General features: G+C 41.7%; 1 protein-coding gene across 3 annotated transcripts in view; it reads right to left on the bottom strand.

Annotated features, from left to right (window-relative positions):
- RASSF3 (Ras association domain family member 3) overlaps positions 1 to 15921 on the bottom strand; it is an 84491-nt gene that overhangs the window by 23355 nt on the left and 45215 nt on the right. Inside the window, exon 1 of one of the 3 annotated variants that reach the window (XM_020786022.3) lies at positions 14671 to 15136. The exons of the other annotated variants lie outside the window; for them this stretch is intronic. Within the exon in view, the coding sequence (XP_020641681.3) occupies positions 14671 to 14781 (111 nt within the window). The 5' untranslated portion in view covers positions 14782 to 15136. Of the gene's footprint in view, positions 1 to 14670; positions 15137 to 15921 lie in introns of those variants that run through there. 3 annotated transcript variants of the gene reach the window in all.

Raw genomic sequence — 15921 nt, 5'->3', positions numbered from 1 at the left:
CTTGTTCCAAAATTAGGTTATAAATTCTACTTACTACTCCCTTCGTCAAAGCATCTTTCTGCATGTCTTCATGTGATGATAGAAATTGTTTGTACTTAGTACATTCTCTACATTTGCCATTAGTTTTCAGCCATTCATTTGTCCAACTATCTAACTGGACATAATTATACCATGGTAATTTATTAGTTTGAAGTTTAACTATAATCTGAACTTTCGATCTCATTTTAATCATCCAATCCTTCACTCTGCCAACTTTTTTATCCTTAAACAAATCAGCTAAACCAGTGGTCCCCAACCTTTTTGGAACCGCAGACCGGCTGACCTCCGAGGAAGGCGTCCCCCCCCACAGGTGCACGCGGATGGGTGCACAATCTCAGGTGCCTGCATGAAGCAGTGGGGGAGCACCTGCCCGCGCTGGTGTGAGCGCTCCCCCACCCCTTTGCGCATGCGCAGGGGCACCTGCCCGCCCACCCATCCCTTTGTGCAGGAGCTCTGGCATGGGTGCATGCCTGAAGGGGGGAGTGTTCACGCTGGCGCTAGCACGCACGCATGTGTACAAAGCAGCTGTTGGGAGGGGAGTGAGTGGGGGGGGAGGTCTGTCTTTGTGGCTCGGTCCGGCTCAGGCCACCAGGGGTTGACAACCTCTGAGCTAAACCCTTCAGGTTTGCTGGGAAATTTTCTATTTCGGTCACTAATTTTACTGGTGAAGTAGAGGGACATAACTTCTTTTTATATCTGTTCCAGACAGGGGCTCCTATGACAATCTCAACTTTTGCATCCTTGACATTATGAGCGATAAAATTAAGAATACTTTCACACGAAAAAAGTAACATATGCACTTATACTAAACTCACACATATTAGTAAAAAAACCCGGTTTGTTCATAAGCCATGTCTGTGATTCTGCAGGAAAATCAGCTGTAATTCTCCTTTTTCTATACAATCTACTATAGCAGTCTTGCTACAAAAGATATAAAAAAAAATCCCAAAAATATAATTTGTGTCTGCCTGTGTATGCATGTTGAGTAAAGGAGAACAACTTATATGTACTTGTGACATTAAAGTAACTGATCAAGCTTACCATGATCTCATTCCAAAATCACCAGTTTTGTCATACCCTATATGGCTATGCTTTAACTGCTGGCATGCAAGCCAGCTCTAAACAGAGTTGGTTGTTTAAACTTTGAAGGCTAAACTGCCTGAGCAGCATTTAGGCTCCTGGCACTTCGTTTACAGAAAGAAGCATTAGCAGGTTACATATCCATTTAAAATAAAAGGAGTTGCTTTGCTTTGCTAAATACAACTTACGCAGAAACTCTTTTGTATCATTTGAATTATCGTGGAACTTGGTATGCACAAGAATAAATCATCGTAAATATCTTTCTAATTGATATTCTGCAACATGTTTTTGCACCAAAAGATGAAGTATTTTCAGGGATATGTTGAGGGAAGAGACCACATTTGCTGCTTGCTCTAAATTGGCTAGCATGCAGATCAGTGATCCTGACTTGAAATCACTATGTGGCTTCCTGCCTCATCTATCCAGGATTTTGATAATCGGTAAACAGCTCCTCTATATCTGTTCTGGCATCAAACATATAATAACAATACCTACATTAATCACTATAAACAGAGCATATCTGACAGCTTTAAAAACATTTATATGCAGACACTGCAATGCATACTGAAAGCTGCAATACTATTATGTTAAGGAGAACCAACTATTAAATGGTCAGAAGTCATATCTCATGACCCATGAATGAAAAATGAGCCATTTAAAAAGTGCAGTGGAACCACAGCCAAACAAATATCTCATATGCTCATACTCATGCTTGCTCTCTCTCTCGCTCTCATACACACTCACACACATGGACACTGATTTTAGATGCAATTGAATCACATCGTAAATAAGCAAGTTATTCGACTGACTCCGGAAAGAGGCCATCAGGAAACAGAGTGAGAGTGGCTTTGTTCTTAAGAGTACATGGAATAATGAGTGTTGATTTAGTAATCCAAGGTTCAAACACTTTTTTTTAAACAGCAACTTCCGTATAAGCAGGGTCAGGAAATCAGTCACAAGGAAATGCTGCTGATCCACCCTTCCTTTAAGTCAAAATTAAAATTTCAACACAGAATGTTACCAAACTTTCTATCAAGACATGCTGAATCTGTTGTGCATTGAGTAGAAAAAGTGGCAGACATCTTATTCTGTAAAACAATTTAACAGTTGAAAAACGTGAAGTAGATTATTGCTAGCAATACAAATAATCAAATCTCAATAATATACAAAAGTAATTTAAATCAAAGAATAATGGAATTTAAAAGGTTAATTTTAATTTTCTTTAACCATCACTTTTTGCTTTGTGTTTTCTGCATTCTTTACAATTATGAAGGCTACAACTCTGTATTTTACAAATATTTTAATTTAGATGTCAGCAACAAAGGCACAGATTGAAAATCTATTTACATACAGAGATTCTATAAAAACTATGATGATTAGTATAGCTTCATTCCTTGCATTTTAATACTGGTGAACATTCCACCCAATTGTCACTGGAGAAAGCAACTGTACTCCGTATGATCTGATCTTGGTGGGAATTCAAGTGCAGCAGGAACAACATTCTCTCTTTCCAGGTCACGCACCTTTGACTTTGTACCCTGACTGTGTTTGATTTTTAACAGACTTTTTCTATAACAGTAGTTCTCAAACTGGGATCCCTAGATGTTCTTGGACTGCAATTCTCAGAAGCCTTCACCACTTCCTGTGCTAGCCAGATTTCTGGGAGTTGCAGTCCAGGTTTGGGGCCCAAGTTCAAGAACCACTACTCTAGTAGTTAGGAAAAAATGAGAAATCACACATTATCAGCTGAACATTATTCTCTCCTAGTATTTTCACTTCACATTATACAATAGATTCCCTAAAATCATGATTGAATTAAAATATGTAAAATTATATCACTGCGTTCTGATTACTTACTAGAGATAATGGCATCACATTTTAATGATTATTTCAACCATCACAAAAGATATTCTTTTGTAGTGAAAACTGGAACTGAATATTAAGATACTGAATGAATCCCTTGGGGAATACTTCCAGTGTAAAACACAACTCATACTCCTTCCCTCATCACTTATTTGCAAAATTTCTCACTTCCTATTTATGCCAGTTTGCTCATTTCAAGAGAAGCAGGGTACAATCTACACAGATATCATTCAACAGTAAATGTTAATGGAAGAAGGCTCCCAGAAGTACAAGCTGGATCCGAAGGGGCAGAGGAACTAGAGACCAAATTGCTAACATGCGCTGGATTATGGAGAAAGCCAGAGAGTTCCAGAAAAATATCTACTTCTGTTTCACTGACTATGCAAAAGCCTTTGACTGTGTGGACCACAGCAAACTATGGCAAATCCTTAAAGAAATGGGAGTGCCTGACCACCTTATCTATCTCCTGAGAAACCTGCACAGTATGTGGGACAGGAAGCAACAGTTAGAACTGGATATGGAACAACTGATTGGTTCAAAATTGGGAAAGGAGTACGAGAAGGCTGTATATTGTCCCCCGGCTTATTTAACTTATATGCAGAATACATCATGCGGAAGGCTGGACTGGAGGAATCCCAAGCCAGAATTAAGATTGCCAGAAGAAATATCAACAACCTCTGATATGCAGATGATATCACTCTGATGGCAGAAAGTGAGGAGGAACTAAAGAACCTTATAATGAGGGTGAAAGAGGAGAGGGCAAAAAACGGTCTGAAACTCAACATTATAAAAACTACTATCATGGCCACTGGTCCCATCACCTCCTGGCAAATAGAAGGGGAAGATATGGAGGCAGTGACAGATTTTACTTTCTTGGGCTCCATGATCACTGCAGATGGTGGCAGCAGCCACGAAATTAAAAGACGCCTGCTTCTTGGGAGGAAAGGGATGACAAATCTTGACAGCATCTTAAAAAGCAGAGACATCACCTTGCCAACAAAAGCCCGAATAGTCAAAGCTATGGTTTTTCCTGTCGTGATGTATGGAACTGAGAGCTGGACCATAAAGAAAGCTGACTGCTGAAGAATTGATGCCTTTGAATTGTAGTGCTGGAGGAGGCTCTTGAGATTCCCCTGGACTGCAAGGAGAACAAACCTATCCATTCTAAAGAAAATCAACCCTGAGTGCTCACTGGAAGGACAGATCCTGAAGCTGAGGCTCCAGTACTCATGAGAAGAGAAGACTCCTCGAAAAAGACCTTGATGTTGGGAAAGTGTGAAGGCAAGAGGAGAAGGGGAGAACAGAGGATGAGATGGTTGGACAATGTCATCGAAGCAACCAACATGAATTTGACGAAACTCCAGGAGGCAGTGGAAGATAGGAGGGCCTGGTGTGCACTGGTCCATGGGGTCACAAAGGGTCGGACACGACTAAATGACTAAACGACGACGATCATTCAACAGTAAACGTTAATGCAAGAAGGCTGTTCCATGCTGTACTAATAATTCAAATTCAGACATAGTACGATGACAGAAATAATTTTCTCAAGCCTTGTTCCCCTAGCAACTGCAGATATAGTCGGAGTACAACTCTAAAAGGCATGCTTATTAGAGAAAGAATTTTTGGCCCAGATACCTTTTGGCAGCCAATTTGTAGACTCCCAGTACAGAGATGTAGCATCAGGAAAATATCTTCTTTCCTGAATGCCCTCAATTTCCTACTAGAAAAAAAGGCTCAGTTTACATTAATAATAGTACACACTGCTTTTTCAAATTATATCCAACTTTCAGAATTACTGGAGGTTAACATTTCTTACACTCAAGAAAAGTATGGCTAGAGTTCTTTATAATGAATAGTGTAAGCATCATGTACATTTTTCAGTGTTGACTCAACTGACAAAATCAACATTTGCTACTATCCTGTAAATAAACAAACCCGTATTATCCAGTTGACAGCTGAACAATCACATTGATAAAAAGCCAAAGAATGGTCCAAAATTCTTCGTTGGACGATAAGTTTTCAGCCCATTGGAACACATCGAGCGGTTTTCAATGCGTTTCAATGGGTTTTTTATTTCGTTTGATGTTTTCGCTCTACAGCGATTTTGCTGGAACGAATTAATGTCGTCAAGCGAGGCACCACTGTAATGTGTTTTGATCAATCCATGACTACTGAAATTATAAAAATATTACAAACAGAAATAGGACCATATTCTTTCTATGAAACTTTATTCCCATTGGATTCGCATGCATCAGATTTAGACCTGCTCTCTATTTCAGCTTAAAATAAAATTATTTTCTATTATTCTTAATGGTATGTGCTATATTTATACATAGTTCTTTTCATATACAAACTAGAGGCATTATTTTGACAGGGTCCTGAAATAAAAATTTATGAAAGGTTTTAATATATACTAGGTACCCTATTAAATATTAATAAGGTTTGTCTTTACTATCACTTTTTTAATATCACTAGTTAAAACTTAAAATTTAGGATATGTAAACTCCTAAAAGAGTCAATTCAAACAAAGTTAATTGCATTAAATTCCTTTTAAAACCAATACAAGTTAGTTGTGATTTGATTTCAACTAGTATCACTAGAGATGGGTGCTTCGTATTCATCTCCTGGGGGAGACAAATATGAAATTCGCCACTGCAGGTAGCCAGTCTGATTGGACCCTCCCCCCTGAACTGGGCATCCACTTACCGCTTGAGGCATGGCACATGTGGCCATCATCCTTTGTGCCTTGCGAATTGTGGAAGTAGCCCAGATGGGGCTTCCTCAGGTCCTTTTTTTCTACTTGATCTTTTTAACTAGAGACCAATGACTACAGCTGGGACCTTCTGCATTCAAAGAATGTATTCCATTAATGAACTAGGTTCTCCTCCCGTATACACATGGTAGTTTATTTGCATTTGTTCTTTTCTAAGGCAAAGGCATAAGGTGCTAGATTACACATATTCTTCATGTTCTTAAGCTGAAAAAGGTTAACTACAATGGTGCCTCGACTTACGACCATAATCCGTTCCAAAAGATGGACGTAACTCAAAATGGTCGTAAGTCGAAGCACCATTTCCCATAGGAATGCACTGAAATGCAATTAATCCGTTCCGGCCGAAGAAAAAAACCATCCCCACCTCCAAAATCACGGCAAGACTCATTGGAAATGCGATTAATTCCTTCTGGCCGAAGGGGGGGGGGACAATCAAGCATGCAAGACCCATTGGAAATGCACAGAAAACAAACGGAGCCGATTGGAAATGCATACAGGACTAAGGGGCAGGTCGGAAATGCAAAGAAAAAGGAAAAAGCAAGGGAAGCATGCAGGACCCATTGGAAATGGGGAACCCCCAAAAGCAACCAAACCCCCAAGACACATAAGAAATGGGGGGGAAACCAAAAAGCAACCAACCCCCCTGACCGATTGGAAATGGGGGACAAAAAGCCGAAAAACAAACAAACCCAAGACCCATCGGAAATGGGGAAAAAACCCAAAAAGCAGCCCCCCAAGACCCATCGGAAATGGGGGGAAAACCCCAACAAACAAACCCCCAAGACCCTTCACAGCACAGAAACCTAACCCCCCAGCTTAAAACCATGCTGCAAAAACACCCAGAACAGTTTTTAAAAAGCAGAAAACAGCACCTTACCAGGCAGCCTGAAGCCTCCCTGCAAACACAAACATATGCTCTTAGAAGCAGAACGAGGCAGGCCCAAGCCTCCTCCGACCCACACTCTCTAACTGCTGGGGTGAAAGAGCTACAAAGAAGCAGCCTCATCGCTACCTACAGTTAGAAATTTGAATTTCCTGCCTTTTTCTGTTTGTAAGTGGAAGCTCTGGTCGTAGGTAGAAGCAAAATTTTGCGGCAGGAGCTGGTCATAACTCGAAATGGTCGAAAGCTGGGCTGTTCTTAAGTCGAGGCACCACTGTATTATATATATTTCTAGTTTCTCTAGACGTCCAATTTTAATGAAAAAAGGAAGAAAACATGTCCTATAACTTCAAAACTTCTGAAAATGTTCCATCTCTAGCCAGAAATAGATCAGTTCCATGATCTTATGCGTTGATCTAACTTACACAGCATGCTGTAGTGGGCAGAATTATGGACTGGGACTCAAGAGACCCGAGTTCAAACCCATGCTTTGCCATAGAAACTCATGAGTGGGGCCATGGAACTGATAAGACCACCTGTTAAATATCTTATATACAGTGGGGTCTCAACTTACGAACTTAATCCGTATTGGAATGTGGTTCATAGGTCGAATCTGCATTTACCACAGGAATGCATTGAAAACCATTTAATCCGTATCTACTCTTTTCCGTCCATAGAAACTAATAGGAAGCTGCTATTCCGCCTTCTACCACTAGAGGGGGATATTTTTCTTTTTTCCCCTTAGGTTCAGTAAAGGAAGGGGGAGGCAGGGAACAGTTTTAAAAGCACGTTTGAAATCTTTTTTTTTTCAACGAAGCCAATTTTAAATCATGTTTTAAAGCATGTTGTGCTGATTTTTTCAGCACAAAGACACACAGGCAGGCTTTTTAGGTGCTGAGCAAGCCTCCCAAAGCCTGTTCAGAGCCAGCCGATCAGCTGATAGGCGGGGAGAGGAGCGGGAAAAGCACAAAATGGCTGCCAGGCTCCTTCTGGGTGTGGGCTTTTAGCTGTTTCCTACTCTTCTTCCTGCTGTTTGGGGGCTACCAAGGCCTGGTAAGTGACTTTCTTTTATTTATTTTTAAGTTTCTGACCTTTTCCCCCCCTCCAGAAGCCTCTAAGGGGAGGGAGGGGGCACTTTTTTTCCTGTCCGTAACTCGAGGGAAGTTCGTATGTCGAGTCCTTATTTCCCCTATAGGGCAGGTTCGTAAGTTGAATTGTTCGCAAGTAGGGTTGTTCGTAAGTCGAGACCCCACTGTAGCTTGAAAGCCTTATTAGGGTCACAATAAATTAGTTCCAACTTGACAGCACATAACACATACATGTCCTGATCTAGCAGCAAACTCCAAATGTCCAAATATCACATTTTAAAGAACTCTTCCACTGTACCTTCCATAGCACATCCCTTGGCTGCGACGTGTTTTCACACACAACTTGAAACCACTCTGTAAATTCAGCGTTTCTGGTATACCAGAGGCCAACCTCTTGTTTCTCTACATACAAAAAACTTCCTATAACTTTGAATAATCTTTCTCGCTGACAATCCACTTATGTTTGTTTCTTCAGAATGCTAGAAGGAACCTACCTCTGCACTCGCTTATTTTATTTGTTGCTAAACTCACAGCCAGTTATTTCTATTTACACAACTCTGCCTTTTCTATTTTGTCAACACACAAAAGTACCTTTGCCCTCCCATTACTTCAGGAGTGCTGTTCTTTCTCTGCATCTCCCAGTCAAGCTTCACATGGCTTTTTAAGCTATCTTGACAGCTAGAGTTTCCAGCATGGGAGCCAATGGGATATCACAAAAGATAACAGACGGAGAAGAACAAGTAACTCTTTCCCCCCCCCCCTTTCGTCTCTCTCCCCATGTTCTCACCTCATGTAACAGACCAACATATTTCTAATCCTTTTACATCACAGGGGACAGGACTGCTGAATAGCTTGCTGGTTTAGGTATCTGGCTCCAGAGACAGAGATTGGGAGTTCCTTCCCCATTGTATCTCCTTAACAGGGGCTGGACTTGATGATCCATAGGGTCCCTTCCAGCGCTACAGTTTTAAGATTATTAAACAATACCAGGCATAGTCAATCAAAATTATATAATACTAGTCAATATTTTTATAACAGATTCAAGTTCTAACCAAAAACCTAAATATTAACAAGATGCTGGTTGCATTCCTAGCTGCATGTGTATAACCAGGAATGCAACCTGCACCTTGTTAATGAGCCACCAAGACTTAATACCATTTGTCTTATGCAAGAGTAAATCAGTAAGACTCTAGCCGCTGAAATGGGTTCTTCAACTAGATTAAATCTAAACTTCTCCCAGCTGCTACTCACTTATAAAACTAGGCTATGGAAGCAGTGATACTTCACAGTATTTTTGTTCAATTACAAAGCAAGATTTTACTCCATTACTATTAAGTCATGCACTCTACCAATTGAAATGAGTCACAAAATAGCAATGAAATATTTTTAGGACAAAAGCCTATATATGGCAGTTCACTAAGCAAGGAGTTCTGAAATAATGCATATGTTTATTTTTGTATTTGAAGTTTATACCTGCAGGCTATGTGAGTTTCATATATAGGAAAGGAATTAAAGACATTCAGCTAATCAGATCACGCAACTGGCTAAACTTCTTGATGCTTTGTTTTCCCAAGGCCAAGGGAGGGGATTGTTTTCATGGCAAGTACCAAGTCCAAGCAAATCTTTATGACAGAGATGCAGAACCTTGAGAAACAGGATTTCAAGGCCTATCACTAATTTTGTTCTTACCTCAACAGTGCAAATTCAATGAAGTGACTCCAAAATCCATCTGTAAATTATGTTTTAGAGGTCAATTTTAAGATTTCACTAGTTTAACACACACTGAAAATGAACAATACTTATGAGCAGCATCAAATTAATTTAAATCATGATTTAAATCACTGCAGGGTGGATAAAATGATTTTTAAAAAAACATTAAAAATTGGATTTAAATAAAAATTTCCAGTTCCATTGGTTTTTTAAATGGTTAGGAGTCCCCTTAAACAAGTATTTGTGTTTAATGAGACCTCCAGCCAGTATCACTGTGTGCCGTCAAGTCAATTCTGGGTTTTCCCAGTAGAAAATACTTGAAGGTGGTTTACCGTTCCCTTCTTCTTGGGGCACTCAGGGACGGCACAGCTTGCCCAAGGCCACATAGACTGGCTCTACTTGCAGGAGGCATAGTAGGGAATTGAACCCCCAACTATCGGCTCCATAGCCAGATACCTAAACCAACCAACATGAATCCCACCAATTGGAAGCCTAATGGAATTGCCTTTTTACAGTGCTTCTTTAAAATGGAGGTCTTCCTTGTTGAAGCTGATGAAAGTTGAGTCCAGTAGCATCTGGTCGAACACATGTTCTCTACTCCTGTCTCAGGTCACTGCCTGAATGTAGTCTAAGAAAGATGGCCTCTTTTTCTCAGTTTTACCAAGATTTCCACTCATATCAGCAGTTGCCAGTAGGATGCAGATTCATTCTAGATTTCCAAACCAAAAAAACTGCCAAATTGCAAGGATGAAAGTATGATTTAGATCTGTATTGGTATACCTCAGATAAACATGTGGCGGAAAAAGCCCTTATTTTGCCTCAACAATCTATAGAGTTTCTTCAGCTCTGCAATATTATAGAAGTACTGTACAGTAACTCTATTTCCATGTAGTATGTAAAAAAGTACAAAGTGAAATACTGGAAACAGAAACACCAAATGCACTGAACTTGACAACACAGCCACACTACCATCTGTCTACATCCACACAATGGAAACAACTTTATCATCTTATCATATCGGGGGGGGGGGGGATAACCAATTTTGCAGAACTGTTCTTTATTCTTACATTATCTTTTTTAACTTCAAAGAAATAAAAATGTGTACCTGTACAGAAATAAATACAAGCCTCAGGAACTAGGCAGAACAGAAATTGTTGACAATTTGCACTGCCATTTACATAAGAGTAACGAGGGCTTGGCCCTCTAACTGCTAGCAGACAGGTGGAATGATTCATATTTGCTGCTGCTGACCTCCATGTCAACCATGTGCTCATCTTCTACTGCAAATGGATATACTGTACAGTCTATGTAAGCAACACATGCTTACTTAATAAGAAAATGTAGGTCCCTAGAAAAATTCCTATTTCCTGTGCACCTTGAACTGAGCAAAAATAATTCACAGTATTCAAAATACATTATACATATAATGATCCACAAACTGAATTTGTTTCTTCTGAATCCGAAGAGGGAAATGTTTAGAGATGATTGACTCAAACTGTTTTCACATGTTAACAAGCAGGAAAAAATGACACACTTTTGGTTGGTCTACAAAGTTTGGCATTAGATGAACAAGCATTGGTCCTTCACACACTTTCGCTTCAGCTCTTTGTACCAGTTTCCAAGTGGTAGCCACATTGTTCTGGAGCAGCAATAACAGAAATTAGTTAATCTCATTGTTACAGGACTCATTGTTGTTGTTCTCTCAACCTGTGGAAAGCGTATAGCCAACAATTTGCGGTTTATACAAACTCTCCAAACCAGGACCAAGTCATGATTGAGAAGGATTTGTTGTCGGGTTTGGATGTCAGGCAACCTACAACTACAGTGGACTTACAGAATTAATCTGTATTGGAATGGTGGCTGCAGGTTGAAAAGTCTGTAAGCCAAGGCTCCACTGACCTACAATGCACTGAAAAATGATTAATCCATTATTGGACCCCAGTATAAACAGAACCAAAACCCCAGTATAAACAGAAGCAAAACGTAGTACAGTACAGTATTTCACTGGCATATTTAGTGGAATAGCTCAGTATTTTAGACTCGTTGGCCAAAATACTGTTGTGCAACTTTTGATGAAATTACTAACTGTAAAGCTCATCTCATCTGCTCCTCTCATATTACATTAAGACCCTGAAGTAGAAACACATGGCCGTAGACTGTTTTCTCGTCACTCTGTGTTATTAGCAATTCAGTTTGTCCTTCCACATACTGTACACTGTCCTCATTACTTCAGCTTCTTCTCCCCAACATTTGCTCCCCCAATTCTGCCAACTTCAGCTATACATACTTCTCCCGTCCTTTTAAAACTATATCCATTCTTCCTCGCTGCCTCACATCTGCCCTTTTAGCACATCTGCACAGTGACATTGTTTTTTCTTCTTTCAGTTCCACAGCCTTGTGCATTCCATCTGTGAAACCACTGGCTTAAACAATGATGGGCCCTTCAGGCACTGTCACACTGTACCTTTCAGCAGACCTAGCTAGCATAGCCAGTGGTAAGAGATAGGAATTGCAGTCTAACACTATACAATACAGTACAGTGGTGCCTCGCATTACGCCGTTAATTCGTTCCAGCGAAATCGCTGTAGAATGAAAATGTCATAATGCGAAATTAAAAAGCCCATAGAAACACATTAAAACCCGATTAATGCATTCCTATGGGCTTGAAACTCACCGTCCAGCGAAGATCCTCCATAGCGCAGCCATTTTTGCTGCCTGTGCAGCGAGGAATCCGTCCCAGAAAAGAGCAGGGAGCCTTTTTTTTAACCCGGCGGCCATTTTGAAACCGCCGATCAGCTGGCTGAAAACCGTCGTTTTGCAAGAATAATCGCTAAGCGAAATTCCCCCATTGAAACCATCATAAAGCGATCGCTTTTGCGATCACAAAAAGTTCATCGTAATGCGGTTTCGTCAAACGGGGCGCTCGTCTTGCAAGGCACCACTGTACTAAGAACTAGTTCTACTCCCTGACTTAACTTTTCATTAGTCTTATTCTGCAAATGAATTTAAACCTAAGTATAGGTTTGATTAATTTCACTCCTTCCTTCCCTACCTTCTCATTTCATGCCTGTTTTACATTCCATTCTAATTTTTGCTTCCTCCTCTCCTCTTCTGTTGTCTTTCACCCCTCCCTCAATTCAGAGTGCAAGCTCCTTGGGGGAGGAATCAGTCTCCATTATATCTATAAAATCTTATGTGCTCTGATGCCAGGCTCAACAGTAATAAAATGTGTTGTTCAAACTCCTTATCTATTCCTGCCCATTTAAATCACCAACTGTATTTCAACATCAGTGCCAACAAGCTCAGTCCAAACATTGGCCTGTTGAGATCGTGAGGAATTCTGCAATTTGTTGCCTCCAGTTATCTCCTAGCAACTGCTACAACTCCTAGAACGCTGAGAAGCACTTTGGAGTAACTACAAGCCTTCTCCACAGAATAGCCTTACCCTCCGATTTTGCCTACAGATCATTCCTGTTACTGTACCTTGATCCTCATTTTTTCCCATCATTGTAAAGCAATGTAAATACCCTAAACCTGCCATGCAGAAAATGTAAGTTGAATGCACATGACACCAAGAAGGCAATTTAAGAGTTTCTTGAAAGCCCTATTTAAAGATAACACTGAAACACACACCCATGCAAATGATCCACACAGCTGCCATCACATCTGTTTAATGAGACTAACATGTTGCAGCCCGTCAGCATGAAGTGACTCCATCTCAGCCTGTCTACCTATGCCAAAATGGGCCCTGTCACTAGGTAGAGCAAGACAGTTCCCTCAGACAGTAGATTTTGAGTGTCACAAAAAGACAAACTGGTCATTTACTTTGTTATAGTCATATTTGTATTGCCAGGAAAGAGATGCTTTTGTGAGATTTTTCTACTTCATGTGCCCTAAGTAACTTGGCTTTGAGCAACATGCACCTTTACTCGAGTGTGGCCCTCACATTTATGGCTCTCCCTCAGACAGCAAAATGTCTTGGATACGCCCTGACTCTGGCCACCAATCTCTGCATTCTCTGCACAAACCATATTAAAAATGAAGATTCTTCTATTTTACCTTCTTTTACAAACAGTTATACACACATGGCATCCAAACATTTTAAACACAACCTCTATATCAGTCGGCTAAACCAGCAGGCTATTCTAGGCACCATCACAGAGAGCACAGAAGTACCTTTCTCAAGTCCTCACATTGTTACTAAGAGAAAGCAAAATACAACAATAAATTTAAAAAAATCCACTGGGAGGTCTGTCTTAATCTACTGCAACAAAAACTAGATTAAGTCGTGGCACATTCAAGACTGACAGATTCTACTGACAATATGATGTCTGCATGATACAAATATACTGTATCTGAAATAGCAGACTGGAATCTATGAAAGTGTATGCCAAATTTTATTTGGCATATTTCATCTTCAAAGTGCCACAAGACCTTGTATTTTTAATAAAGATTTAAGCTTTCTAACTAACAGGTGTGGGTTATTCACCAATTCAAACTGCAGAAATGAGTAACTGGAGAAAGAGGCAGCATGTTCGTGGTGAGAGTTGAAACACCAGGACAGGGCAGTGTGGGCAACTGATCAGTTCCTCTTTCCCAGAAATCCTGAAACTGGTTATGCCTGAGAGTCATGGCTGCAACACCACGCGGTTTCAGAAGTAATACACGAGCAACCAAATTTAGGAAACCGTCTTTTGTCGCAACATAGAAATCTTTTTTTTTCCTTCGCTCACACGGACTTGGGAAGAGACAGGAGGGCGAGAAACCACTGGAACTGCACTCGCCACAACCTCAAAAAACCCGAAGAAACTTCGACCCATTCTAACGGCTAAGAACTCACACGTGCAATTTCGCCAGCGGAAAACACTGCCGGGCGGTCTGGCTTGCTAAGCCTCGCTTCCTGCAATAATCAAGAATCAATCGATTTACATTCTGAAGATTACAAAAGGGGCTTAGGGGAAGCCGCAGGGCAGCAGAAACACCAGGCGAGAAAGCCTCGAAAGAAACCTCGCCTCTGCGGGATGAGGCGAAAAGCACGGGGAGACTTGGCCACCAGAGCAAAACGGGGGGGGGGGGGGGCTAGGAAAACACGTGGGGACAGCCGAGGAAGGCGCGGCCTATCGTGGGGTCAGGCCAGGGCCGGCGGCTTGGCGTGGGATGAGCCCGAGGATTCCCGCCCGGAGCAGCCCCCACGCTGCCGCCCAAAAGAAGAGAGCTGGCCGGACGGCTGCACTTACTTGAAGGCTTGGCTTGGCTTTGCCGGGGGGATTCCTGAAGAAGGAGGTACGGGCGGTGAAGAAGAACTCCTCGGACTCCGACTCTTCCCAACTGCTGTAACCGCTGCTCATGCTGCTAGACCAAGTCCTGGGCGCCGCCCGTGGTCGCCGTTCCCGCCGGGGCCCGGAGGCGTTCCCCCCGCCGCAGCTGCCGCCGCATGAGGTCCCGCCGCCAGGCCGGGGCGCGACGGCAGAGAGGAAAGTCCGGTTGCCGCTGCAACTTACAGCCGCTTTGGCCCTGGCGCTGGCCAAGTTTACACCGAGCGGGCCCGCCCTGTCTCGGAAAGCGAGCGAACGAGCGCCGCCTCCGGCCCCGCCTGCTCCTCCCCCGAGCGGCCGTTTACTGGGCAGCTTTCCTGGGGCGGCCTTCTCTGGGCCACCTGCACGAGAGCGAGAGAGATCGAGCAGCCGCCTTGCCCTCTCCTCCCCCCCCCCCTTTGGACTGCGAACTTGGTCCTCCGGTGGACTTTAACCCCCTCCCTGGGCAGGTGCGCGTGGCGGAGGCGGCCCCTCCTCGGTTTCGTTGCTATGGCGCTACGCCACCTCAGCCTTTCCCAGGGCGCCTTTGCTCTTTTCGCCAGAAAACTGGCCGGCCTATTATCCGTATAGAATGATATGCGAAGTTTTGTGATGTAAAAAAAACCCTTCAGGCGAGGGAGGCAAGAACTTGGAAGATATCTTCCTTTGTAAAGAATTGCTCCTTCCTTTCAGAACGATACAGGTCTTCAGGAAAGCCCTAAATGTAAATACTATAACTTTTTATATCGAATTCCCGTTTTCTGAGACAACAACAGATGTAAAACCCTGGAAGTATTAAATTGCGCAAAAGAATACTACTGTACTGTATCTGCAGCTTCGTAAACAAGTAACTAGTAGGAAAGGTATGGATATTATAATGACTGTATATGAAAGGGATGGAGATGCTATGAAAATTGTTAAATGAATGTCCCATACTAGGAAGTGTTACACACACCTCAATGAGGCTACCAAATAAATAAGCAAAAAATCAAATTGCTCACCAGGCGTGATTTCATTGCAGTATATATTTATATACTAACCCTAAAATACAAAATATAGTTCTTCTGGTTCAGTCAGTGGTTTAAATTATATTTTGGTGCCATGATTCTTTAAATGATCTTTACGAGCTTTATTCTAATTTTGGATATTAACAGTTTATTATCAATACCACAGTCTGCTCCTGGTCTTGTTTAA

The sequence above is a fragment of the Pogona vitticeps genome, chromosome 5 (assembly GCF_051106095.1).
Source record: "Pogona vitticeps strain Pit_001003342236 chromosome 5, PviZW2.1, whole genome shotgun sequence".
Taxonomy (NCBI): Eukaryota; Metazoa; Chordata; class Lepidosauria; order Squamata; family Agamidae; genus Pogona; species Pogona vitticeps.
The sequence above is the reverse complement of the archived record's forward strand: the minus strand, read 5'-3'. Positions and strand labels throughout refer to the sequence as shown.